A 27,656-nucleotide genomic window follows, 5' to 3' on the forward strand; every position below is an offset into this window, starting at 1 on the left:
TAGAACTTGAGACACTGACTTCAAGTGGGCAGCCTTGAGACCATGCATGTTTGTAAACTACTGGCTCTTGCTTCTGAGAAGGAAATCCGGCAGGAAACATCTTTACAAATGGGTATTGTATCATAGCTTGCTTTCAGTGCTTTTTCTGACACTTCCTCAAAACAAAACCACAAAGTAAGTGTGGTTTGGGGGTGAGGCAGGGCAAGAGAGGGAGGTAACATGACACATAAGACCCTTATTGACAAGAGTAAGGAAGCTGAGAAAGCCAAGAGCCAATCCCGTTTTGCTTTGTTTTCTCCATTTCTGGGGATGAGGCGGCCCCTCTGAAGCAGCCGGGCTCAGCCAGGTCCCGTCTTCTGTCAACAGGCCACCAGCCTTGTAGGGAGTCGTGATTTCTACCGCCAGCTGCAAGCTGCCTCAGATTGTCCTTTTAGCCAAGGTTGGCAGCCATGAGGTGAAGTACAGAAGCTGATGATCTCTATCACACAGCGAAGTAAAACAGAACCCAAACTGGTGGTCTAAACAGAAGGACGAACGGTCCCATCTGTGCTCATCCCACCAGACTCGCATGTCTGAAAAGCATGGGGAGTGGGTAAAAGGGGCCTTAAGGTCATCTCAATTCCTAAAATCCTGCTCCCTCCTCCTTCCCTGCCACAGGGGCACCGAGGGATCCCTGAGAGAACTCCTCACTTTCCAAACACTTTCACTGAGGAAAAAACAAGTTACACTTCAGATGCCCACTAATAGTTAAGCCAAGCAAGTTCCAGGAATTTTAGGAAGGGCCTAGGGTGTTAAGTGAACACCAGAAAGGCCCAATCAACCTACCTTCCTCTCACACTGACTGATCTTCTTGCCCCTGAAGCGCAGGCTAGCAGGAGCAAAAAAAGCAGAAATGGAGTGGAAGGATGCTCAAAATGACCAGCCTGCTTCAAAAGGGAACTGGCTGCATCCAGCCCTGTCATGGAGTAAGGCTGACACCTAACGTCACTTCCCATATTATATGTAGTTTAGACCAATGAACAGATAAAGGCAGCATGGTTTGCCACTGAAAGGAGTAAGCGGTGTTCTGAGTAGTTCATATTTAGGTAGGCTTAGCAAAGGAGAGTAGCTACTCAGCCTGCCCTCAGTTGCTCTGACCAAGCCCCACCCACCCCCATACACCCACGGTTAGAGGCTGCTCCAGGCAACTGCTAAAGGTCCAGGACTCAGGATGGGGTTAGCATTTAGCCCAAGTCCATGGACAGCATTTAATACCACGTAATACTTCCTTGGTTTTGCTGTCTTCCTAGTAGAAAGTCCCTCAAAACAGCAGCTGTCTAGAAATGGAGCTTGGGTAGGTAACAAAGCCTGTTTCTAGTCACTCTACTACACTCCTGGTAAAATGTTTAACTTTTAACTATTAATGGAATCAGAACATTGTTTCAGAAACACTAAGCACACTGAAATTATTTCTTAGACCTATCTGAACTGTATTGTAAGTCTGGTCCTTACTGACCTCATAAAGACCTTGGTGGGCCACTTGAACCCCCACCCCCAAAACAATTTTTTTTTTTAGTCAACTGTCTCATTTATGGATGCACTGACTATTCATTATTATAGGAGCTAAAGGCTTCATCCCACCAACTGGGCTCTGGTTTAGTGAGCCAGGGAGACACTGGCACTCATCTTTGAGAAAGGCCACAGTGCTGGAACCAGGGTTAATTTTGCCACGTGGGCAAGCAGACAATTTACCAGGAAACAGCGGTGTTCTAAAGGAAGCTTTACTAAGAGATAATCTGACTGCAGGAAGCAGAGACTGAGTAAGGCATGTTAAAGCTTCAGGAGACAACGGTAAATTAAAAGGACTTTGTACCACCTTTCTGAGTTTTCCAGAAGACAGAAGCAACAACAGCATCCCTTGCCTGAGGTTCAACATTTAAAAAAATTTTTTTTATTCATTCTTAAGAGACAGGGGAGGGAGAGAAACATTGATCGGTTGCCTCTCACACACGTCCACAACCCAGGCAGGTGCCCTGACCAGGAATCACACCAGTGACTCTTTGCAGGATGCCACCCAACCAACTGAACTACACCGGGGAGGGTGAGGTTCTACGTTTAAGGAATTAAGCCTGTTCTGTTTAGGAGAGAAACATAATGGAACAGGGGAGCATTCCTTTGAGGGTACAGCACTGACTCAGTGCTGTTACCCAGAGTACAGAAATGGTCTACTTCAGAGGTGAGAATATTTTCTTAAAAAATGCTTTCTAATAGTGTGTAAAATGTGTATTCATATACAGACTTTAAAAAATGCTAACATAATGTATAAAAAACCAAAAATATGGGTATGCACATACAGGCTTTTTAATTTTTTTAGGTGGTTTTATTTTTAGAGAGGGTGGAAGAGATAAACAGGGAAAGAAACATTGATGTCCGAGAGAAACATCAGTCAGTTGCCTCTCACACGCCCCCAACCGGAGGCCTGGCCCCCAACCCAGGCCTGTGCCTTGACTGGGAATCAAACTGGTGACCATTTAGTTTGTGAGACAACACTCAATCCACTGAGCCACACCAGCTAGGGCTAAATAGACTTTTTGTACTAGATAAGAAAACAAATCTCTTTGGTTAAGTCTGTAATCCCACAATATTTTGGTTAAAAAAAAAAAGTTCTGTGTAGTAGCTTACCTCCCTTTAAAAGCCACCTTTGGAGGGCTGACTCCAACAGCTGGGATGGAAAGTGTGGGGAGGGCAGCACAGCTGTCCTCGCTTTCTTAGGACACCTTAAAGGACCCGTGAGATTCTACCGTAGGATCTGTCTCCTCATTTTGATTCATAGATTAGGAACAAATTAGCTTCCCTGAGCCCAGATTTCCAGGTACAGCAGAGGCAGAAGGCTCTGCTGAGAACAAAAAATACCCTGAGCCAGTGTGATTTGTATGTGGAGGAGCTAATGCGCACACACTGTCAGGGAGGGATTCCGACCTCAACATCACACGCCAGCGGCAAGCAGCCGGTATACACAGATAAAAAGCAGGGGTCTCCAGTCTCAACTCAAACTAGACGCACAGTCTCAAAAACGCCAGAAACAATGGTGTGCTTACCGACGGTGTTCAGAGGACCTGGGCCTCTGAACAGTGCCCACCTAACCCTCATTTTGCGCTCCACCTACCACCGACCCACCCACAAGGTTCCCCAGACATAATCATGAAAACACCTTAGAAAGAAATGAATTAGTGTGTGAAAGGCATGGATGGATTTTATTTATTACCCTATATCTACATTTTAATTTGAGGTAAAATATAAGCAACACATAAAAATGCCTATTTCTGCTACCATGTAATATAATTCTCCATTATGAATATTGTGATAAGCTAATGAACACGCTATGCCATCACATACTCTAGCTTTTCGTATAGCTGGTATTTTACAACTCTTATTGTCTGTGAAATCTCAACACATGTAAGATTCTCCTACAAATGGCGCAGAATATCAGCGGGTGCATAATTAGCTTATGACCCCTCCTCACTCCCCACACTGGAGCCTCAATGTTACAAGTAGAATTATAAAATAATGAAGGCAATGAAAACCCCTTGAGATTGATCCAAGCTGGAACAGTGTTCCAAAAAAAATCCACACAACACCAGGTTCCACGATAGTGAGGCTTTAGTGTCATTTAGCTTGCCCAAACACTCATACCTGATCTTTAACTTCTGGTACACCATGCATTTTATTTGGATGAAATGTAAATGTGGAAGAGGTCCTTTGTATTCCATCTATAAGCCACATGTTGAGATACTGACCTCTTACTGGCTACTAGGTAATCCAGGTGGTTGTGTTTTTTTTAATTATGATAAAAAAACATATGAACCATGATAGATAGCTTAGGAAAAGATTTAGTCAAATATACAGATACTAAGTGTTCACTCAGTCATTAAGGAGAGCCGTGAACAAAAGGATCATTTAAATGATTTTTCAAATAGAAAAACTAAAGAACTAAACTATCTCAAGTGTTTTCTTCACTGCAGAAGCTGAGATGTTCCAGTAGGAGATATCTTCTCTTGATTGGAAAATAAACACCATGGCTGAAGGCTCTGCTGAATCCATAAAAAAATCTGGTGAGATTCATCCCTGTCGTTTTCCCTGTCGTTTTTCCAGCATTGCTGTAAAATCCTTATAATACATTCCAAAGTAAACCAGCCATTCCAAATCTACAGTCACTCTGCTCTTTAATTCAATTCACAGAACTGCTGAAAAAGTAGACATTTCTATCTAAAAGTAGAAAAAAAGGTTTGTATAGAAGGTATTTCTGTTATACAAGTATATTACACAGCTTGGGGCAGTAACAGGTCCAAAAAGCTCTTCTCACCCATTGATACTTTAAGCTAAAATAGGAGAGAAAACAAATAAAAAAATAGGTTAATTTAATTAAAAGAATTTAACATTCACAAATACCACAACGTAGTACTTAAACCCACAAACTGACAGTACATGGCAAACCCCATGACAAAGAGTCTATATTAAAAAAAAAAAAAAAAAAAAAAATGCACCATCAGATGCAGATCTGGACTGTCAAGCTGCAACCTGTAACTATCACCTAGTCCCAGACAGTCAACAGCGCAGGCGTACTGAGGTTCAACAGACAACGAGAACCAAGTTTTGCTGATTCCTGGTCTAGGGCTGCCCCTCCTGTTACTGACCTGGCCAAGTTTAAGTCTGGAATAACGGGATCAAGCTTGTAACTTATGATTATGGGAAAAGTCAGTGTGGTGGTACTGACTCAGTGAATTCCAATGTGAGGACAAAACTTACCCTGTGAATTAAAACATTTTCCTTTTAAGGCCAAAGTGCATTTATATCTTTGAATGACAGACACGTATGGATCCAAGGAAAAGTCTCTGCTGCAATCTTGTAGCTAGAACAATCCCACAGGGCCCTTGGACCACATATGCCCTGAAGGCAGGGCCACCAGTTATAGCCGAAGCAGGGACAACACATGGGCGTACAAATACACAGCTGGGCTCAGACGGACACTACACGGCATCCCCGACAAAGAAGCTGAGTTACCCTAGGAGGGAAGAGGTCTACCACGTAGGGTCTGGTTCTTGCTTAATCTGAGAGCTTCCATCAGTCTCCTTGATTTCTATCAAGAAAAACAAAAGGGAACCCTTTAATTGCACTATCAATGCCAATCTGCTCAATTATAAAGCCACTCATACCAAATTATTGACGAACATGATTTAACAGGAATAATGATACTAAAAATGACATTTTCAGAAACGTTTCTTTAGCTCTAAGTCCCAAATTTTGCTACTTATGTTCTCAAAATAACATATATCTTAATTACATATGTATATAAAGGATTCTCACTACCTAGGCTACATAGCAGTCATCCTGTGTTTTCAGGATTCATTTAGAGCCACTTGAGGAAAATGGAACCAAAGAACCCAGGAGCCATCTCCAAACACAATGTTTCTGGGCATAAAACTATAAATCCTACTCACCCAGAAACAAAAGAACAAAACCACCACAGTTCTAGTTTAAAAGCTGTAAAAACACGATTAATCCTTTCTCCTAATGAAAGTCTTAAGGAACTTTTTTTGACAATCAGGCTACCCTTTTTACCTTCTGTTGCAGGAACCTCCAACTGGCTTGGCTCAGCTGATTCTGAAAAGAAACATACGCAGATTTACTGTAACATTGTTCAAAAGTCGCTTTCAATTATTTAAAGAGAACAGACGGAGGAAAAAGGAGAAAAAGCTCCTCAAACTGTGTACACAAGTCACAAGTCTAAGATGAAACAGCAGCAACAGACTTGGGATAAACACAATTACTCAACTAGACTTTCAAAAATCTACTCTTCTGAAATGTGTTAAGTAAGCTTACAAAACCAAAGTCTTAAATAACAGTCTTAATCAACTCAGCGCTAACAGGATAAGCAAGAAGTTCCTTTTTTTATCATCCTCCTCCTTCTCTAAGTTCCCGTTTAATAAATGCTTTTCATTACTTTCAATGAATCGCAGTATTTGTTTCTAAGGAATTTAAAAACCACAATAACATGCATTTCCACCCAAAATAATTTGGCTTACAAACTACCATTATAAACAAATGGCATGAGAATAAAGTTAAAAAAGGTGACCTTCTCACTGAAAAACTGCATTCTATGCCATTGATCTTCAGGTGCCTGACCTTATCATACCTGAGCTGGGACAGTGGGATCAAACGCGATGTGGTCCACAGTTCTCAACTATGGCCTACAAACTGAACTTATACAGGCTTTCAAACACAGGAGTCAAAGAAACAAAGTCTCAGTGTACGAATACACGTGTGTGCTGTGTAACTGACTCTTTAAAATATCAGACAAATATAAGTATGTGAAGCCACACAATTTTATCTGATCTATTTTACTGAAAAAAGTAGGAATAGTCCTGTTTCACTCTCATTAGCTTACCTTGTATCACTGGGCCTTCTGACTCACTCTGATCAACCAACTCTGAAAATAAAGCAAATTCATTTAATAATTCAATGGCATACTATTACATTTGAAAAGCATTTTTATATACATTCTCTATTTTGATGCTCTAATTCTGCCATAGCAGGTACTATTTTCCTTATGACAAGAAGGGAATAAACATTAAGAGTTCTGGTATTTCCCAGCAAATAACTAATTCATAGTAATTACCACAAAATTACTACAGACCTGCACAATGATGAGAACAAAATCGAACATTTTAAACATAAAGAAGGCAGAAAAAGATTACAATACAATATTCTTTGAAACTAAAAATAAGGAGACAAGGGAATTGGGATTAATAAAAAAAATTATAGAAAAATAATTATAATGGGATTTCTTTAAAATAACAAAATTCCCTGGTGTGGTTAAAGCTGACTGTCACAAAAATGACTTAAAATCTATGAAGCAAGATACACCTCTCTTTCATATGGACATTACCAGATACTAACATACTTGGCCATGATAGAGCATATACTAAAAACAAAATCTATAAAAAAAAATAACTCATGGATTCAAGGTATAAGCAAAAACTTGGAGGCAGAAGAGAGGTAACCAAATCCATGATCCTGAAGCATGAAGGTGAGAGGACAGGGTTGACAGGGTCAACAGTGTAAAGCAGAAGGGATGGCAGGGGACAGGGGTAATGACAGCAAGCACTCCTGTCAGATCAGGGGGGCGAATCAACAACTCACAAAGTTCTGTCACTCAACGGTCACTGATGACTTCTCAACATGAAACAGAGAGGCTTTCCCAATGTAAGTTTATAGTTTATAGAATAAACTATAGAATGGAATGTCAAAGAATTTGTATTTATTTATATATTTATTTAATCAATCAATCCTCACCCAGGGCATGCCTAATGATTCTACAGAGAGGGGAAGGTGGGGAGGGAGGGAAGGAAGACATCAATGTGAGAGAAACATGGATCAGCTGCCCCCTGCAGAAGCCCTGACTGGGGACCGAACCAAGTGATGCCCAACCAACTGAGTCACAATGGCCACTGTAAACGTAGATGGATTTTAAAGAATCAGAATAACGATACTAACTGAAAAAAGACTGAAATGCCAATTGTATTAGAAAAGGATCATTCTCACTTATAAAATTTTTAATAAAAATTTAATAGAACATAAAACATATGAGCACAATTAAGTATTGCTAAAAACTTAATTTAAACTTTAAATTAAGTTTAAAATGATATGAACATCACAGAACTGGAAGAACGTTTAATGTGTTCATGCAAATGTCTACCAGACACTCTGCTTAATATTAATAGAAGCAAGCTAAATCACATTAAAAAGACCTATTTATTTCAGCACAATAATTATATAACAATGATAAAAGTAATAACAACAGTGATAACAATAACAAATAAAGATTTTATTTCCTCAGGACATACTATAAGGCCAGGCATTGGTTAACAAACTTTTTTATAAAGAGCCAGTCAGTAAATATTTTAGGCTTTGCAGATCACATAAGTCCCTGTTTCAACTTGTCAATCCTGCTGTAAGCAAACTGGCCTGGCGGTGTTTTAATAAAACTTTATTTACAACATGGGCAGGAGATTGCAGACCCGCGTTTTAGAAGCCTGGCATATAAAGGGCCATTTAAAGTGTCCTAAAACTCCCAAAATGGGCACTAATATTATTACAATTTTATAAATGAGTAAACTGAGATTTTAAAAAGTTAAGCAACTCATCTAATATACATCTAGAAAGTGCCTAGCACTTTAACACTAAAGGCTAAATTAGTAATGACTTTGCATGGTTACTGCTATAGGTATATAGTAAAATCCTGCGAGCTAAGTCCATGGCATACAGCCACACCCTCTCAAATTTAAAAAAAAAAAAAAGACAAAGACTTCATGAAATACTCACGGTTATTAATCACAAGTCCTGGAAATGGTCTAAAGAAAGAAATAAATTATACAATAGTTTATTTCTACTCTACAAGAATTTACAGGTCTATTCAGTTTATACAACTCATGACACTTATGTGCTAGAATGAGAAATGTTATCCACTCCTTTTTAATCTTATATACTCTTAAAAAAAATCTCCACCTGTTTGTTGATTTTAAAGAGAACGGAAGGCAAGGAGAGAAGGAGAGAAACACCAATGTTACAGAGAAACATCAACTGGTTGCCTCTGTATGTGCCCCAACCAGGAATCAAACCTATGACCTTTCGGTTTACGGGACTACATGCTTCAATGAAGCCACACCGGCCAGGGCTTAATCTTACAGACCTTTTAACCAAGTGACTGATTTATATATATACGCACTAATATGAAACATTAGAAAATGTTACACTAAAGATGGTGGAAAAACAAACAAACAAAGAAAAGGGGATGGAGTGATTATACTGAAATAATCTAATGGAAAAAGGCAAGTTTCCCAGATCCCCTGGGGCACAGCATAGAAAATAAACATTGGTTAAGTGCCAAAAAACAAAAAAAGGAAATTTTAGGGAAAGTGTATTGGGAGAAGATGAGCAGTTGAGAAAAAGCCTTGGTAGGGTAACATTTAGCTATTTCTGAATGCTAGTCCTAAGCCATTTAAACTAGAGACAGTGGGAACTTAAAATGAACTCACCGGGGTAGACTTAGTGATAGCTACGTTTTTGTGAGTTGCAAGAGAAAAGTGAAGACACCTTGGGACTTATGAGTAGGTGGATGTAAGAGAGGACGTTTGTTGTACACTGTGGTAAGTACATATTAATGATGTCATTCTCGTAATGCTGTTACAGGGAGGTAAACTCATCATTCCTACTTTGTGGATTAAGGAGTTGATGCTCTCAAAGGAAACAAGAACAATCTCACTGTACAGTCAAGAAAACAGAAGTGACTTGGCTGACCTGGGACCAACTCCCTGAAATGACTAAGATGGAAGTTGGCAAAAGTTTTCTGTAAAGGCCAGATAGTAAATATTATAGGCTTTACAGACCATAGTGTCTCTGTCCCAATGTCTCCATTTCATCACTGTAACATGGAAGCAGCCATAGACAATATTTAAACAAACAGATGTGACTATATCTGAAAAAGATTTTATAAAGACAGGAGACAGGCTGATCTGGTTCACAGGCCATGGTTTGCTAACCCGTGCCTTAAGACCCAAGGAATTAAGAGAGTCAGCTCAGAGAAGGAGAATCTAATAGTACAATAACTATTTTATTCAGTTATTACATAGTAAACATGATTCTATGACTGCATATAACTACATTTTGAAAGATGACAGCCTCATGATCGGCAGAGTCATTCTTATGAGCAAGCAGGGGACTCTCACTTACCTAATGACTGTGAACTTAATGAACTCAGCTGAATCTAGAATCCTCCTCATGGAGCTGATTTCCAGGTAACTGGGGGCTTTGAATGATACTCCAGGAGGCATGCCATCCACCACCACACAGCCAGGGTTAATTGTGATTTTCCTGTAGGGAACTTTCACAGGGAAACCCATACCAATAGCTTCGCCTGTATCGAGACAAACAGCATAAAACATAGGTTAACCTATCAGCTTAGGGAATGTTTACAAAGCACATGACAAACATTTAAAGACTGTCCCCACTGCTAACTAAGGTCTTTGAATACTTCAAACAACCTTACATACAAACCTTAATTTTCTTCACTTTGATATTGACCATTATCAATAGTACTGATACATTTAATGCATTCTTACCAGAACTTTAGCAAAACCAAAATACTTATTTTATAACTTCATTTCCTTTTAAATAAGATTATAATTATCTGAGCATAATCTACTGTTAAGAGCTTATTGAAACAGAATTTCCTCGCTTAGTGCAAACTGTACTACGCAAATAAAAAACTTACCAAATTTACGACTGAAGAGGTCATTAACTTGTTCTCTTAGCTGTCTAGCTTTTTCAACTTTTGACAGTCTTTCATTATCATCATCTAAAAAAAAGTTAAGAGAAAATTCATTATAATTTAGCAATGCCATTTTAATTCCAAGTAAATTTTAGGCTCTCAGCATACTTCACTTTATGGTTTTGGAATACTTAAGTATTTTGAACTAATCAATATTGGAATGGTTTAACCAAATGATTTAACAATAACACCAGACTGAAAATGCTACAATTTTATTCCTGTTAAAAAGAACTTTACCTGATGTTTTATATAGATTTTTAAAAACAAGACACTAGGTATCCGGGTAGTCAGTAGGTTTTAGCTCACGCCAAGTTCAATAAATCATCTAGAGCAGATGAGCAATAAAACTGACATGCTGATACATTTGGTTAATTTCTGTAGGGAATGGGAAGAACACAACAATGTGCCATGTACTCAACATCTCTGAATGAATAAGGCAAACCCCAATAATCCATACGCTGAAAGAAAACACTGAAGAGGAAACCACCCCACAAACTATGATAAAGGCAGAGAAAGCATACCTGGAATTGTCACCTGAATGATGTTAAGATCTTCAACACCTGATGCAGTAGTATTAACATTGGGCGATGAATTTATTTTTCCTTAAAATAGAAACTTAAAATTACAACATTATACAAAATGGAATTAAACATTCTCAAATAATGTGTTTACAATTCAAACTACACAAAATACTATTTTCACCCAAACTTTTGTTCAAGGTTTGTGGCTTTTCATGGAGTGTTTAGTCACTTAGTGACATTAAGCTTCCTGAAAGGCTTTTTATTTTTTTCTCTTCCTTGTGATGCTTAGTATAGCACACACACAGATATTCTCAATTATTAAAGAACTAAAATTCCTAAGCTAATCACAACCCCATTTTTGAATGAGCTTTCCTGGTTTTAGCTCAATAGCTGGTCTTCAACAATTTTTTAACCCCTGATGCAGAATGAATGTCTAGTAACACATTTCCTGCAGCAAGAGCTTACTTGGAGGGCTCTTAGAGGAAGAGGTGCTCTCCTTAATTGCAGTCTCAAACATTTCAGGCCTAAAAACAAGAGGAAAAAACATGTATGCTAATTATCCAATAGTAAAATATTAAAAATTAAACAAGTAAAAGATTTTAAAACCAGTAATTCTCTGTAAATATATACTAAGTTCTTAGTAACGAAAGAACAGAAAGGCAAGTTTATCTCAAATAACACACACAAAAAGTTTAATTATCATTTTGATTATAACATCCATCCAGCCCTATCTAATTTAAACAGCTGCTTCTTCCCATGATTTTAAGATATCCTGGAAAGATCCAGTGTTAGACTTGAGAATGGAAACAGGAAGCGCCCTGTGTTCAGGTACCATGGAAACGTACGACAGGTTGTGATAACTTGAGCAAGAATCTTTCTTCTTTGAAGGCAGAAGCAGAGGCCATACCTCTATAGATTTGGATGAAAGTACAAAAGGTGGCCATTATGCTTGGCAATGTCAGCTTTGATTATCTGGAGGCACTGCTGGGTGACTCAAAAGTAAGCGTTAATAAACAAAACCTGGCTCCCAGCCAAGATGGAGGCGTAGGTAGATACACTTTGCCCCCTTGCATAACCAAAAGGAGGACAACAACAAATTTAAAAACAAAAAATAACCAGAACTGCCAGAAAATCGAACTGTATGGAAGTGCGACAACCAAGGAGCTAAAGAAGAAACATTCACCCACACCAGGAAGAGGGGTGGAGAGGACGCCTGACAAAACGCTGGCTGGCGGACCACAACTGCGTGCGGATAAGCCAGGAGGATGAACAGGGGAGTGAGACCGTGCAATCCAAGGTTCCAGTGCAAGAAGAGAAAGCCTCTAAACCTCTGGCTGTAAAAATCTGTGGGGGTTGCGGCAGTGGGCCAAACTCCCAGACTCACAGGAGTGTTTGTTGGAGAGACCAATAGGGTCCTAGAACATACACAAACCCACCTGCCTGGGAATCAGCACCAGAAGGGCTCAATTTGCTCGTGCGTAGCACGAAAGCAAATTGACTGAAAGCAAGCTGAGAGCCAAGCAAGTGGCATTCCCTCTTGGACCCCTCCCCCACATACAGCATCACAATGCAGCGACCTGGGTTGCCCCCCCCTTGGTTGAATGCCTAAGCCTCCACCCCTTACAATGGAACAGATCAAAGCTCCAGAAATAAAACTAAGTGATGAAGAGATAGCCAGCCTATCAGATGTAGAGTTCAAAACTGGTAATCAGCATGCTCACACAGAAATGGTTCAGTGAAGGCTATGCAAAGTGAAATAAAGAAAAATATACAGGGAACCAACAGTGAAGGGAAGGAAGATGGGACTCAAATCAATGATTTGGAGCAGAAGGAAAAGATAAACATTCAACCAGAAGAAAATGAACAAACAAGAATTAAAAAAAATAAGGAGAGGCTTAGGAACCTCTGGGACAACTTTAAACATTCCAACATCTGAATCATAAAAGTGTCAGAAGAAGAGGAAGAGCAAGAAATTGAAAACTTATTTGAAAAAATAATGAAGGAGAACTTCCCCAATCTGGCCTAGGAAATAGACTTCCAGGAGACTCTGGAAGCTCAGAGATTCCAAAAAAGTTGGACCCAAGGAAACACACACCAAGACACATCATTACTCAAGATTAAAGATAGGAGAGAATCTTAAAAGCAGCAAGAGAAAAGGAGACAGTTGCTACAAAGGAGTTCACATAAGACAATCAGCTGATTTCTCAAAAGAAACCTTGCAGGCAAGAAGGGACTGAAAAGAAGTACTCAAAGTCATGAAAGGCAAGGACCCACATCCAAGATTACTCTCTCCAGCACAGCTATCATTTAGAATGGAAGGGCAGACAAAGTGCTCCCAGATAAGGTCAAGTTAAAGGAGTTCATCATCACCAAGCCCTTATTATATGAAATGTGAAAGGGACCTATCTAAGAAAAGAAGATAAAAAACTATGGATAGTAAAATGACAACAAAGTTACAACTATCAACAACTGAATCTAAAAAAAAAACAAATAAACAAACCAAACAAACTAAGCAAACAACTAGAACAGGAACGGAATCACAGAAATAGAGATCAGAGGGGACAAGGACAAGGGAGAATGGGGAAAAAGGCAAGGAGAATAAGCAGCATAAATAGTAGGCACAAAATAGACAGGGGGAGGTTAAGAATAGTATAGGTAGTGGAGAAGCCAAAGAATTAATATGTACGACCCATGGACATGAACTAAGTGGGGGATGCTGGTGGGAGGGGGAGTCATGGTGGAGGGGAATACAGGGGAGGAAAAAAACGGGACAACTGTAATAGCACAATCAATAAAATACATATTAAAAAAAGAATAAACACAACATAAAATTCATTTCAATTAATTTCAAATAATTCTTGAGCATCAATATACATTTCCTAATTCTACCTATTATTATCTGTTTCAATTGTATTGGCTTAATTCATAGATCTCCAAGCACTTAGGAAAGAAATTTAAAGTACTGTGTAAGTTGGAGAAATAAATTGGTTTTGTAAAACTGAACCACTGGTTAAATTCCGGCAGCATCAACCATTGAAAAATACAACTGTGGATAGATCGACCAAAATCAAGTTGTTATCCTTCTGAAAAGCTAGAGCCCTACTTCCCTCTTGACCTATTTTAAAAATTTCAAACAGATACAAAAGTCCAGCTTAAGGAGCATTTTTTGACATTGGGGCTAACATGGCCCTACCACGAAGGTGATTCCATATACCCGCCTCCCCGTGTCGAACAGTATCAGCTCAGGGCCAATCCCGTTTCATCTAATTTCCTTACTTTTTAATAATGAACTTAATTTTCGCTTTGTTTCTGAGTATCTTCTCCAGCCTTGGAATGCCAAAAGTAGACGGTCGTCGAAATGGCACACCCTCAGGTAAGCCTTCCACGTAGAAGTCTTCTGGGAAAGACTCAAATAATGCAAATGGCACTTTCACAGCTTGTTTAAGGCCAAGAGCTTCACCTACAAAACACACACATACATTTCTCACATTTATAACTTAAAAAAAAAGAAAGCTTTTTAAAACATGCATTTTAAATTACATTTTATGGCAACTAAAATTACATTTAAAAAGTCACATTAATTTTAATTTTAACTTGTAAAAAATTTCTTAAATTTCTCAATGCTCATAAAAGTGGGAGAAATTATGAAATACATACCTGCAAACCCCACACACTTCCAGTAATAGCATAACTTAGATGTTGAACATTTTATTCTGCTCACATTCTTGTACTTTTAAAAAGCTGCCTCATATTTTAATAATAATGTTTCAGAATAAACTTACCACACTTTTCATTGAAAAGATTTTCAACTTTTTGTTTTAGGTCTGTGATTTTGGCATTCCAGGCCTCTGTATGTGAAAAAACAACATAGTTAACTTGTTAGTAATATTTACCAATACGCCTTTCATGGTCAGGGGTTTATTTTAAGTACAAAAGAAGAAAATATATAGGTTTTTAAAACAGTCATGGCTTGACAACTACTCCAATATAGTGACACATTATTTAACTGTTTGATTATATGACTAATATGTTGGCTACAAATAAATGACATATGCTAAAGCAAACAATAAAATAATAAGAAACAAATAAAGCCCAAAAACCTCCCAAAAGACAACTATAGTATCCACTAAGTGCCAGGTATAGTTCTACCTTATACATGATTTAGTATTTATAATCCTCATAATAACTCTATGAAGCATGAAGTAATGTTATCTCCATTTCCAAATAAGGAAACTGAGGCACAGAAAAGTTAAGCAGCTTGCCCAGGGTAACAGAATTACATTGTACTGGCACGAGATTTGAACTAAAGCAGTCTGTCTATATCAGTAAGTGCTAATATATACTGCTTACAAAATAAAAAACAATTAGTAAAATATTTTTATGAATTCCTTTTATTTAAAACGATGGAATCAAGAAAAGTAAAACGCATATTTACCAAAGGAAAACTCTCTCCCTCGGGGCTTAAAAGGAACATTAGAGCCATTAGTCTGAGTAGGGGTTCGAACAGCTGAGGTCTGAGGGTTGTTGTTATTAGGGCCTAAATAATTTAAAAAAAAAAATAACATAATCAATACACATTTAATCATGCCTACTGAAGCCTAGCCTGTGCCAGAAAACAAAGTTAGATTCAAACAGTACATAAGCACCTTGCAATGAAAACAGGTTCTGCTGCTAGTTTCACAGACTTCTACCCATTTTCCCTCTTGCATCCCTACAATGAGGCATTCTCTCCACAAAACAGAATTAGCTTTCCGTCTCACCTAAGGTTCATACAATTCACTTAATGCTTTATCATGCCCTCTCAGAGCCATGCAATTTTTGGTTGCCTATATTTGCTTATGTTTTCCTTTCAGCCCTTGAACACAAACACAGCTTCAGGTGCAATTATATTATCTCCAGTGCGAAGTTTTCCTTTGGATTCTCCAGCTGACCCGGACAGAGCCTTTCTTTGAATTCTTAGTACAACTTAGAAGCAATCAGTTGTTTATCATTAAATGAAAATTAATGTTAGTTTCAGCGATCCTTATAAACCCCAAGCCCTAACCCTTCTTTACGAAGGATCATCTAATGCTTAAACAATAAGCTTATCTTAATCTGAAGCTAACAATTAAAAATAAACAAACAGACTTCAGGTGATGGTACAGGCAGACACAACTCCCCTCTTCACACAGTCATATCAAAATTACAACTAAAATATAGACCCACCATCAACTCAGAACTGTCAGAAATCGATTGACTGGAATTCTGACAACTATGGAATTAAACAAACCATATCCATTGAGGCTGGCAGGAGGGGCGCAGACACAGAACGGGCTGGTCCCACATCCACGTGTGGTGGATAAAAATTCAGGAGGGATGTCTTAGGAGCAAGCAGTCCCAGCCCCACACCAGGCACCCCCAGTCCAGGGTTCCAGTGCCAGGAAGGTGAGTTCCCACAACTTAGGGCTGCAAAAACAAGTGGGGACTGACAGTGGGAGAAACTTTGAGAGTCCCAAGTAGTTCCTCTTAAAGAAGCCACACACAGGCTTAATCAGACCTACTCTCTCTGAGCCCCAGCACCGAGGTAGAAGCTTAAAAGGCACCACTGGCATAAAGGGAGAAACTGAGGCATGTGGCATCAAGGTGAGCAGAGGCCATTGTCTCTTTTGTAAACCCTCCCTTCATAGCACTGGCAAGAGGGTGTCATATATAAGACTCCATCAACCTGGCTAACACTGTGTGAGCTTCCTTAGAGACCCCTAGAGACACTGCCCCCGACCCAACTTATGAGTCCACCCAAGCTGCTTTCCCATATGAATGGCTGGTCTTTGCCCATGTTTTACAACTTCCTAAATCTGATCAAACAAGCAACAACTGGCCTCAGTGAGCCCCAGGCACAGCACTGATTCACAGTTTGGCCTCGCCTGGGAATCTCCAAGCCGGGCACAGTAGCAGCCATCTCAGATTGCTTTATAGCTCAGGATGGGTGGCCCCAGGCAAACACAGGTGGGGGCTGACCTTGGCTGGCACCACTGAGAAACCCCAGGGTCAGCACAACCAATGGATGGCTACTGACCACACTGGAGGACAACCACCCTGCCCCTGCACAGCTGACCCTCCATGGAGGGCAGAGGTTGGTGGTAAGTGGCCACAGCCAGTCCTTGCAGCTGACTGGCCAGAGTAAATCCCTCCCACTGACCTGCCAACAGCAATCAAGGCTCAACTACAAGAGGAGGGTGTGCTCAGCCCACAAGAAGGATGCATCTTGAGTACCCAGCTGGGGGTATAAGGGGAGACTGGTCCCTATAGGACACCTACTACATTAGGCCACACTACCAAGACAGGGAGTCATAGTAGCTTTATCTAATACATAGAAACAAACACAGGGAGGTTGCCAAAATGAAGAGACCAACAAACATGGCCCAAAAGAAAGAACATATCAAAACTCCAGAAAAAGAACTAAACGAAATGGATATAAGCCATCTATCAGATGCAAGAGTTCAAAACACTGGTTATAAGGATGCTCAAGGAACAGTGTGGACCTCAGCAGCACAAGAAAGATCCAGTCAGAAACAAAGGATACATTGATTAAAATAAACAATTTACAAGGCAACTACAGTAGAGTGGATGAAGCTGAGATTCAAATCAATGATTTGAAACATAAGGAAGCAAAAAACAACCAATCAGAAAAGAAAAAAGAATAAAAAAAATGAGGATAGTATAAGCAGCTTCTGAGACAATTTCAAGAGGCTCAACATTTGCATCATAGGGGCGCCAGAAGGAGAAAAGAAAGAACAAGAACTGGAAATCTATTTGAAAAAATAACAAAAGAAAACTCCCCTAATTTGGTGAAGGAAATCGACATGCAAGTCCAGGAAGCAAAGAGAGTCCCAAACAAGATGGGTGCAAAGAGGCCCACTCCAAGATATATGAGAATTAAAATGCCAAAGATTAAAGATAAAGAGAAAATCTTAAAAGCAGAAAGAGAAAAGCAGAGAGTTACATACAAAGGAGTTCACATAAGACTGTCACCTGATTTCTCAAAAGAAACTGCAGGCAAGAAGGGACTGGCAAGAAGTATTCAAAGTGATGAAAAGCAAGGACCTACAACCTAGATTCCTCTATCCAGCAAAGCTATCATTTAGAATGGAAGAACAGCTAAAGTGCTTCCCAGACAACGTAAAGCTAAATAAGTTCATCATCACCAAGCCATTATTACATGGAATGTTAAAAGAATTTATTAAGAAAAAGAAGATCAAAACTATGAACAATAAAATGGCAAAAAACACAAGCCTATCAATTGAATTAAAAAATAAACCAAGCAAACAAAAACAAGCAGAATCATGGATACAAAGAGCCTTTTGTTGATTGCCACATGGGAGGGGGTGTGGGGGAATGAGTGAAGAGGTGAGGGGACTAAGAAGTACAAATAGGTAGTTACAGACTAGCCATGGGGATGTAAAGTACAGAGTAGGAAATGGAGCAGCCAAAAAACTTATACACATGACCCATGGACGTGAACAGTGGCGGGGGGATTGCCTGAGGGAGTGGGGGGTGCGGGGTGGAGGGGGGCAGAGGGGGAAAAATCAGGACTGTAATAGCATAATCAATAAAATATAATTAAAAAAATAAACAAAAGAGTCCAAATAATGAAAAAATATAAAAAAATTAAGTTTCTTCAGATTTCTTCAGAAAATAACCAACATTTTAAAGATATATCCTGAAACTATGAATTTTCCAATTTGCAAAAATGTTTGTATAGACTCCAGGTTTTCGTCTCAGTTACCATTCTACTGAGTTATCTAACTTCCTATGGCTATCTTCACATAAAGGCTTTTGCTTAAAGAACAATTTCTGAAGCAATACTACTGACAGCTAAAAGCACATACTAGTCACTGTACCAAGAATATCATATGTAGATATTAATTTAGTTTTCATAGGCATTTCTACTTTACCTATGGAGAAACTGAGCCATGGTGGTTATGTGCTCAATGACATCACTGGTACATGGTGGAGTTGGGATACCAACCTTCAGAGTCTAGCTCTTCAGCCTTTACCACTACACTATCTCCCTGAAACACAATACTTTCATGAATCATTTTCTAGATTTAAGCAAAGGACGGCATACCCACAGCACACACACAGCCACTCCTATCTTCCTTGCTTAACCTGGATATGGACTCAGAATCCATTAAGAGTATTGTAAGTGTCTGATGGGAATGGAGGATGAAGTTGAAATTATCTGTCGTTCCCTATGAGATGTCAAGATTCAACATTCTAGTCTCAAAGTATCTCAAAACTCCTGAATAAAAACCACAGCTTCCTGCCCTGGCTAGTGTGGCTCAGCAGATTGAGTGCTGGCCTGCAAACCGAAGGGCCACTGGTTTGATTCCCAGTCAGGGCACATGCCTGGGTTGTGGGCCAGGTCCCCAGTAGGGGGCATGCAAGAGGCAACCACACATTAATGTTTCTCTCCCTTTCTTCTCCCCCTCCCCTGGTCTAAAAATAAATAAATAAAACCTTTATAAATAACCACAGCTTCTTTAGACAGTACAGTGATGAGAGCAAGGTGTTTCTGGACTACCTGGCTCTATCAACCTGGTTTACTAGGCAGATACAACAACATAGAGGAAATCAGTACATTCTGTTAACCATAATTCTGTTATCAGGCTACCAAGGTCATCTGACAAACATCTCTGCTGAAACTCCATGCTCTTGAAACATCTTAGTAACAACAGGGCAACACAGGAAGAAATTTATGATCAGCTGACAGAACTGAGTGGAGTAAAACATCCAGTTCATAATTCTAAATCAATAAACTGGCCTTTGGTATATACTTACGTGAAACAGCACCATGCGGACACTACAGTAACTAAATTAAAGAGAATGAAAATACCAAGTACTGTGAGGATGTGTAGCAAATATCTAGAATTCCCATCCATTCCTGGCAGGAGTGTAGAATAGTTAAACCCCCTTGGTAAACTGTTGGGCAGTTTCTTAGAAAGATAAAACCCCAGCAATTCCACTCTTAAATATCTACTCAAGACAAGAAAAGCATGTCATATTTGGTATGAAATGTTCACAGCATTTTTATTGAAGACTAAAAATAAACTCAAAAGTTCATTGACAAATGTATAAGCAAAATGTGCGGAATCCACACATGGAGTAATAATACTCAACCAAAAGAAAAAAGGAAATACTGCAACTGGCAACAGCGAGTATAAATTTAGTAACACTACGCCGAGCAAAAGAAGCTAATCATTAAAAAAAGATACAGCAATATTCCATTTATTTGAAATTCCAGAACAGGCAGAAGTATTCTGTGGCAACAGAATGTGGATCAATGGCTGCCTGTGACCTGAACTCTAAGGGACTGACAGCAGAGGAACATGGGGAGAAACACTTTGGAGTTGACTTAAGTGATTATAACAAATGTTTTTCAAAATGCAAACTGCAGAGTTAAAATGGGTACATTTTATGATGAATAAATTTTATTATACCCGATTAATTTGATTTTTAAAGAAATAAAAAATTCCACTTATAGGCATGATGCATGATTTAAAATATTAGTGAGGTACAAACAAAATACCTCCTTATCACTAAAATGACAAAAAGGTCTAGGATACAGACGCAGCTATTCACAACTTAAATCACTTTCACGTACTAGTAACTTTTATGGTATTTTAACCTATTTAAATTAAACTGATACATTTATAGCACTAGAGAGCTACTGTGAGACAGCCACCTCTATTACTGGCACATGTAAAGGAAAATAAAGCTATTAATTCATTTCTTTTGACGCAGACACCAAAAATAGAGGAAAGTGTAAATGTGCAAAGTGAAGATTTAACACTAAGATGGTATTTTTTCCAATTTAGAAACATGATGTCTGGTGTAACAAATAGGTTACCTAAAAGAAAAGCTAAGGAACATGGCGGGGGTAGATTTCAGGATGGAGGTGTCCTCTATGTTCTATCTGCAGTTATGTAAAAAAACTGTTTTAATTAATACATTTATTTGTACTTAATTATCAAATCCTCAAAAAAAGGTTAATGTTGAATTAAAAACATATGTCCACACAAAAATTTGTATATGAATATTCAGTTGCGTTACTTATAATAGCCAAAATGTGGGCACAACCCAAGTGTTCATCAAATAATGGATAAACAAAACGTGGTATTATCCACATAATGGAATGTTACTTCATCAATAAAAAGGAATGGATACCTATTAGGATGGATATTATCTAAAAAACAGAAAATAAAAAATGGTTGTGAGGATGTGGACATTCAAACTCTCCGGGACATTGCTTATGGGAACGCAGAGTGACGCCACTGCTGTGGAAAATGATGGCAGCTCCTCAAAACCTTAAACACAGAATAACCGTATGGCCCAGCAATTCTATTTCTGGATACAAAACCAAGAGCACTGAAAGGAGGCACCTTAACAGCTATTTGTACATCTAAGTTCATAGCAGCGTTGTTCTCAAGAGTCAAAAGTCATCAGGGGCTGGGGTGAGAGGGGAAATGGATGGGGAGTTACCGTGCAACAGGCAGGTTCAGTAGGACAGATGCGAAACTTCTAATGGTGGGAGGTGGTTATGGTCACAAAAATGTGAATGTACTAATGCGAATGAACTGTACACTTAAAAATGGTTAAAATGGTAAAGTTTATGTCATATACATTTTTAAAAAAGCATTTTTTAAGTGGGAGGGAAAAAGAAATGGCATGCTGGTACATGCTACAACTTAGATGAACCTGGAAAATGAAAGAAACCAGTTGAAAGGAACCACTTATTATATGGTTCTATTTATAGGAAAAATCCAGAACAGATCTATCCATAGAGACAAAAAAGTAAATCAGTGGTGGGAAATGGGGTACAACTGTAAACTGCTGTGTGTTTTTTCTTCTTCCCTGGGTGATAAAAATGACTGGAATTACATACTACTGACGGTTGCACAACCTTATGAATATAACTAAAAACTACTCAACTGTGTATTTTAAAATGGTGAATCTTATATGTGAATTTTATATATGAACTTAAAAACAGCATGAGTTAAGCACTATTCTTGTTCCCATTTTACAAATATGCTAACTAAAACACAGAGATTTTAGTTATGTGCCTACAATTCAAATCCAAACACACTGGCCTCAGTACCTGTGCTTTATTTTATTTTAAATCCCCCCCCTCCCCGTGGCCATCCAAAAGACTCAGAAAATATCTGCTAGGGAATTCCAGAAAAGCGCCTTGCTTTCCTTAACAATGGGTGCAGGCAGGACTGAGGCTGCATTTCCTTTATGTCTTGCCATGAATGCAGAATGGTCACTGAAGCTCTACGGGTCATCCTGTACCCATAAAGGAAGGGCCTCCAGGAAACGGTGAAGCCAGTCAAACTGTTTGAGCTATTGAAGGAAACCTACCATCAGAATTTTTTGTGTATGAGAAAAGCACGCATCTCCCTATTGGTAAAATCACTACTGGCTGCAAGAGAATACAATCCTAAATTATAACCTTACTTCTATAGGCCTACTCATTTTAACTCATTACATTCACTCTTCGCTTCTCTAGTTTCCTAAGATCAAATTAATATATGTTTACTCGGTAAGCTTTGCTTTAACAGGCGCAATGGATAAAGTCTAAAAATATCTCAGAGTAACTTCTAGAAGTACATCCCTTGTGTGTGAACTGACAATTATGAATTAATCTAGTTTGGGGAAATGTACTAATTCTAATACTCTACAGTATAATAGTGCCTCTAAAACTGGTGTGTATTAAATGGCTGTTTGAAACACTCACAGATTCATTTATTAGAGAACAGGACACCAGTGTGTACACAATGTAACTTTACACTAGTCCAAAGGAGAAAAAAAAACTCTAGAAGTTGTAGTGACTTTTACTACATGTTGTCCTGTGTATAGATGGTCTTAAGCCTTTCTTAATGTCCAGAATGTTTGAAAATAAGATAGTTTGTATGTCTACCAGGGTTCTTTGACAGCAGTGTCTCCCTTTTTGAGATGCACACTGTTTTCTTAGGCCACTTTTACTCCTATCACAGAATATACTGTATATAGTAAAATACCTTTCTTACCTCTTAATTTAAGCATGTGTTATTCTACCCCATCTTTTCTTCCAAACTGTACTCTCTTCCTGACCTCTAATCTCACAACCTAGTTACACTTTGGGGCCATTACTCCTTTAATGGCTTTTCTCATCAATCTATCAAATGAAGATAGCATGGATCACTCATTTCAAGAAGACAGCTATCATGACCCTAGAATCAGCTGGTTCCAGGACTCTCCCAGCTATCGGTGTCTGAAAAGTTCCTAAGATAACAAGTACAGTTGGAACAAGACACACAACTATGCTACTATATTTAATCAGCACCTCTGCTCACACTATGCTCTCTCTGGAGTAGCCTTCCTGTGTCTCTGTCTGAAGGTATTTTACTCTTCCAGCAAAGCCTAATTTAACTGTAATCTTTTCTATGAAGCTTTCATCACCATCTTATGCAGTATCAAACTGTTCATATTGTTAAAATCTATATGGTTTCAGTCCCAGGTTTGTCCAGTTCCTCAGCATTTGTGTCTTTCTACTAAAAGTAACACCACAAGAATCTTATTATTTTGTACTTGAGTTTATTCAGGAAAGTATGGAAAACTTGTGTATTAGAGAAATCTTCCTCAGATCTTATTCAAAAGGAGGAAAGTAAAGGATTGAAACATTTAAATTTAATTCTTGGCGATTTTTAACAGCAATGATTAAACTGGGGTATGATATCCATAAATTACACAAAGATTCCTGAACAGGGAGGGACTAAGGCTCCACTTAATGTCAACGTGAAAACTCAATACAAAACTTGAGGTTCTGTGACAACAAAGAATTATCCTAACGAAGCTACCTTTCTCTTCTGCACTAATGAAAAGACAGAAGGAAACGTGCACACCTAAGATAAGGCTGAGGATTGTCTTTAATATCGTACAAAGTACTTTAATACTGTGATCCTGAAAAAGAGAAGAATCCTACAGACCCAATGGAAGTGGAAAGAAGGAAGTAAACCTGAGGATGTAAAAGGAACTAGTTTAATCAAAGGTATTGCTGTTTAAAACATCCCTAAACTCCCTTTTTTCCTGAAAAGAATAGGAAAAAAAAAAAAGGAGATAATCTCACACATACCTGTCTGTATCCTTACTGTTTTAGTAGGATAGAAAAGCATTTCAGGGATTTTCTTGCAAGCAGTTTACAATATATGCACACTGAGTATCATGTTGATCATTTTGAAAATCTCAATTAGAAACATTCAGAAATTTAGCTTTAATCAGGTAGCCTATTCACATCTAAAACCAGTTTTGTAAAAACTCATCTGCATTAAAAAAAAACACACACACAATAATCTGAAGAATCAACAGATGAAACTAGCAACCTGGAAAATCAACAGATGCACACAGCAGAGTGGCCTCACCTTCCACAGTGACCTCAATTTCAGGAACTTTAGAATTACTCCCAGGGCTTCGTGGTCTTTTCGGGGACTGCAAGGCTGTAAAGTAAGCGCACAGTTACTTTTGCATATTATATGGGAAAAAAAGAAGGGGATGCTTTATAAGAGCAGAGTATTAAAATTCATACAGTTTGGCTCTTTTCAAAGAAACCTGAAGAATTAAACTGGTTGTGTAATCCTCCACATGAGTCTCAACAAAGCTGTGGAAACATGAATGAAGGAGGATTGGAAATTTTCAATAAATGTTTGAAAAAATAAAAGGTCCATTAAATAAAAAACCTTAAAAATATTGGCCAATGATTCAGTATGACTTGGGTAATGTTGAAAAATAATGTTTAATGCACTGAAGTATAATAAAGAGCATATACAATCTCTTACCTTTAGTGTTTATTTTACTAGCCATTCCAGGAGGCAAGTAGGAAATAACTAGTTCAGGTCTAGAGAAAAAACCAAGAAGCATTACAGTAACCAGTATAATATTGGTCTTCACAGCAAGTAAAAATGATCATGACCAATGTTTTTTATAAAGGCGATCCTAGGATCATTCTGTAATGCAACAATAACGCCTATCTTTCTGGATCAAAAAAACTCACTTTTCCTTCCCACAACTATCTATCTGCTAAATAATTTTAGGAAGAGCAGGTAACTTCTTTCACGGAAATAAAAATTAACTCTAGTTTCCTCAGCTACTGAAATTCTGGAGATATGTAACTAAAAAATTTAATCAACGAAATTCAGTTGTCCGTAAGTTTAACCAGGGATAAGAGAGAAGATAACAATCAGCGTTTTCATCTTCCATCCAACTGTTCAGGGATACTAAGAGACATAGTGTCTCTAACCAACTTGGACACCACTGTGAAGCAAGTGTTCCAATTCTTGTACTAACGAAGAAAAATCAAGTGAAAAGATTTGCGAAGGTAATGGACAAGGCCAGGACTGTAGCTCAGAGACACACTTTTCCATCATGAATGTCAAAGCCTTAGCTGTCACATGTAGCTAGAAAATAATTTAAATAAAACTTTATCATTTTAATTCTAGAAATAACTACACTGGCAAAAAGAACTTACTTTTTAACAACAAACTTGATTTTATTACTGCCACGGACAATCCTTTCGAGTCGTGGAATTCCAAACCAGGTAGGGCTTCGAAAGGGAATTCCTTCTGGCAAGCCTTCTACATAGAGGAACTCAGGGTTTGATTCAAACACAGGGTATGGTACTTTTACTGCCTCTGTGAGTCCAAGAGCTTGCGCTGAAATTGTAAGAAAATATAAATATAAAAAGTAAAATTTTACACTCTTTTATTTTTGTCTGACAGTATTCTTTTTATTTATTATCTTTTTATTGAGGTACAACTGATATATAACATATTAGTTTCAGGTGTACAATATAACCATACAGTATTTGTACATATTGCACAATGTTCACCACAATGAATCCAGTTAACATCTGGACATTATCAAATGTGTCATGCAAAAGTTCACTACAATCTATTAATATCTACTTAATATGAAGGCATTTGCTCAGTATATTGTGAGAAACTGAAGAACAAGCCTAAAAATAAGTACTTTTAAGATGGACATATTAACACTTCAAATCAAAAGGATAGTTCATATTATTAGCCAAAATTATCTCTGGCTCTGGGCAGAAATGAACTATAGCCATTCCACATCGAAAGCATATGTACCCAGCCTTTGTGTTATCATCTAGAGTGAAGTTTGCTGTTTAAAAAATAAGCTGCAAATGATATATCTAAGCATAACTCAAGTTACAGATCAGTGGCAGAGCAATTAAGATTCCTGATCTAGGGCACCATCATCAATACCAGGCAGTAAAGTGATGGACGCGACCGCCCAGGGAACAGGGCTAACAGGGCTATCGCTCCCGCTCCTTACTTCCTTCTCCATGACAGACACACCCAATCAACTGAAACACTCTTGCTGAGCCTCCTCAGAATCCTCAAGACAGTGCTCCAGGAAACCACTGTCAACAAATCTACGTTGAAACAAATGGTGAAACCTATTTGCCGTCCGGTGTTAGCCAGATTGAAAGTACAGACAGTGGACTGAGATTTATCCCAACTCCTCCCTTCCTTTCCCATTCTGATATGGGAGAAAACCGAGTCCAAGAGAAATAAAGTAACTTGTGGGTTTAAGTAGTGAATTTAGTAGCAGAAATAAACTAAAACCCAGCTTCTGGGACCCTCCTTCTTTAGGTCCTGAACTTGCTGTAATTCATTCAGAACCACTGCGTTTTACTTACCAAATTTCAAATTAAAAATCTCTTCTACTTGCTTTCGTAGCTTAGTAATTCTGACGTTCCAATCTTCTTTGACTAGAGGCAAAATAGAAATCTAATTACCAATGCTCCTTGTTGGTTCTGACACAAAATTAGATTGGAAGCTGTTTTTGTATTTGCTTTCGTGTACATCCAGTGATGCCCTTAACTCTATTTTGTTAAAGATCAAAAAACTTTGGGTCTTAAGGAAGAATGGTTTCCTTCACTGGTCAAATATCAGAAGAACTGAGGGAAATAGAATTCATATTTAAGTTCACATTGTAAATAAAGTACTTGTTCATAGGAATGCTTTAAATGAGTGGTTTTCAAACACCCCTCCTCAGAGTCACCTCAGAGAACCCTGCGGGGACTGGGAAGGCCAGTTGTGTAAGACTCCAGGCCTCCTACACCAGGTTCAACCACAACAGCTTCAGTTCTATTTACTTTCCATATAGGCATTCCCTGTTTTATTGAAACAGAAAGGGCAGAGTGCGCAAAAGTCACAGTTAACTGTGAAAGTAACTAGTGTTTGCTGACAAAGGCGGTGGAAGACGTTGGAGACGTTCTGAAAATACCGCTAAAGTTGGCGTCCTCAGAAAGTCTTTTAACATTTCTTTACTTTTATTGTAAAAGTACTTTAAAAGAAACCCCAGCATCTCAAGGGTTTAACACAGTAGCTCAACCATTCAACCAGAATAACTCAGGTATAAATCAAATCTGAATTATCACTGAAAAGATATTTAGCCTCTCTTTTCCCAAGGCAAAGAGCATCTGTTGACTTGTTGCTCAGTCACCCCTTCTGCCTCATCCTTCACTTCCTTCTCTGGTATTTGCTACTCTAATAAAAAACATCTCTGAACTACTACTCTCAAGAGCCAAGTAACATCTCATTCTTCCCATTCAAAGCTCAATTACTTGGCTAGTGCCACAACGTACCCACAGCTGACATACATCTTTTACCAAACTGAAGGCAAAGTCCATTCACAGTGTATTTAAGCATACAACTGTCACCTAATCC

General features: G+C 38.5%; 1 protein-coding gene across 6 annotated transcripts in view; it reads right to left on the minus strand.

Moving 5' to 3' along the window:
• Positions 1-3,162: 3,162 nt before the first annotated feature.
• Positions 3,163-27,656, minus strand: part of GTF2I (general transcription factor IIi) — a 112,877-nt gene continuing 88,383 nt past the window's right edge. For 4 of the 6 annotated variants that reach the window (XM_054589709.1, XM_054589705.1, XM_054589707.1 and 1 more), the window contains 16 exons: positions 26,624-26,695; positions 25,430-25,613; positions 24,741-24,799; positions 24,327-24,401; positions 15,323-15,424; positions 14,670-14,735; positions 14,164-14,347; positions 11,353-11,411; positions 10,888-10,968; positions 10,310-10,393; positions 9,769-9,952; positions 8,362-8,390; positions 6,425-6,466; positions 5,599-5,640; positions 5,041-5,116; positions 3,163-4,358 (listed from right to left, as the gene is read on the minus strand). In XM_054589709.1, coding sequence (XP_054445684.1) covers positions 5,058-5,116; positions 5,599-5,640; positions 6,425-6,466; positions 8,362-8,390; positions 9,769-9,952; positions 10,310-10,393; positions 10,888-10,968; positions 11,353-11,411; positions 14,164-14,347; positions 14,670-14,735; positions 15,323-15,424; positions 24,327-24,401; positions 24,741-24,799; positions 25,430-25,613; positions 26,624-26,695 — 1,322 coding nt within the window. In that variant the 3' untranslated portion in view covers positions 3,163-4,358; positions 5,041-5,057. The remainder of the gene's footprint in view (positions 4,359-5,040; positions 5,117-5,598; positions 5,641-6,424; positions 6,467-8,361; positions 8,391-9,768; positions 9,953-10,309; positions 10,394-10,887; positions 10,969-11,352; positions 11,412-14,163; positions 14,348-14,669; positions 14,736-15,322; positions 15,425-24,326; positions 24,402-24,740; positions 24,800-25,429; positions 25,614-26,623; positions 26,696-27,656) is intronic. The other 2 variants (XM_054589710.1, XM_054589706.1) reach the window with 1 other exon arrangement.

The sequence above is a fragment of the Pteronotus mesoamericanus genome, unplaced genomic scaffold, assembly GCF_021234165.1.
Source record: "Pteronotus mesoamericanus isolate MK-2021 breed Mesoamerican mustached bat unplaced genomic scaffold, CSHL_Meso_final scaffold_167, whole genome shotgun sequence".
Classification (NCBI taxonomy): Eukaryota; Metazoa; Chordata; class Mammalia; order Chiroptera; family Mormoopidae; genus Pteronotus; species Pteronotus mesoamericanus.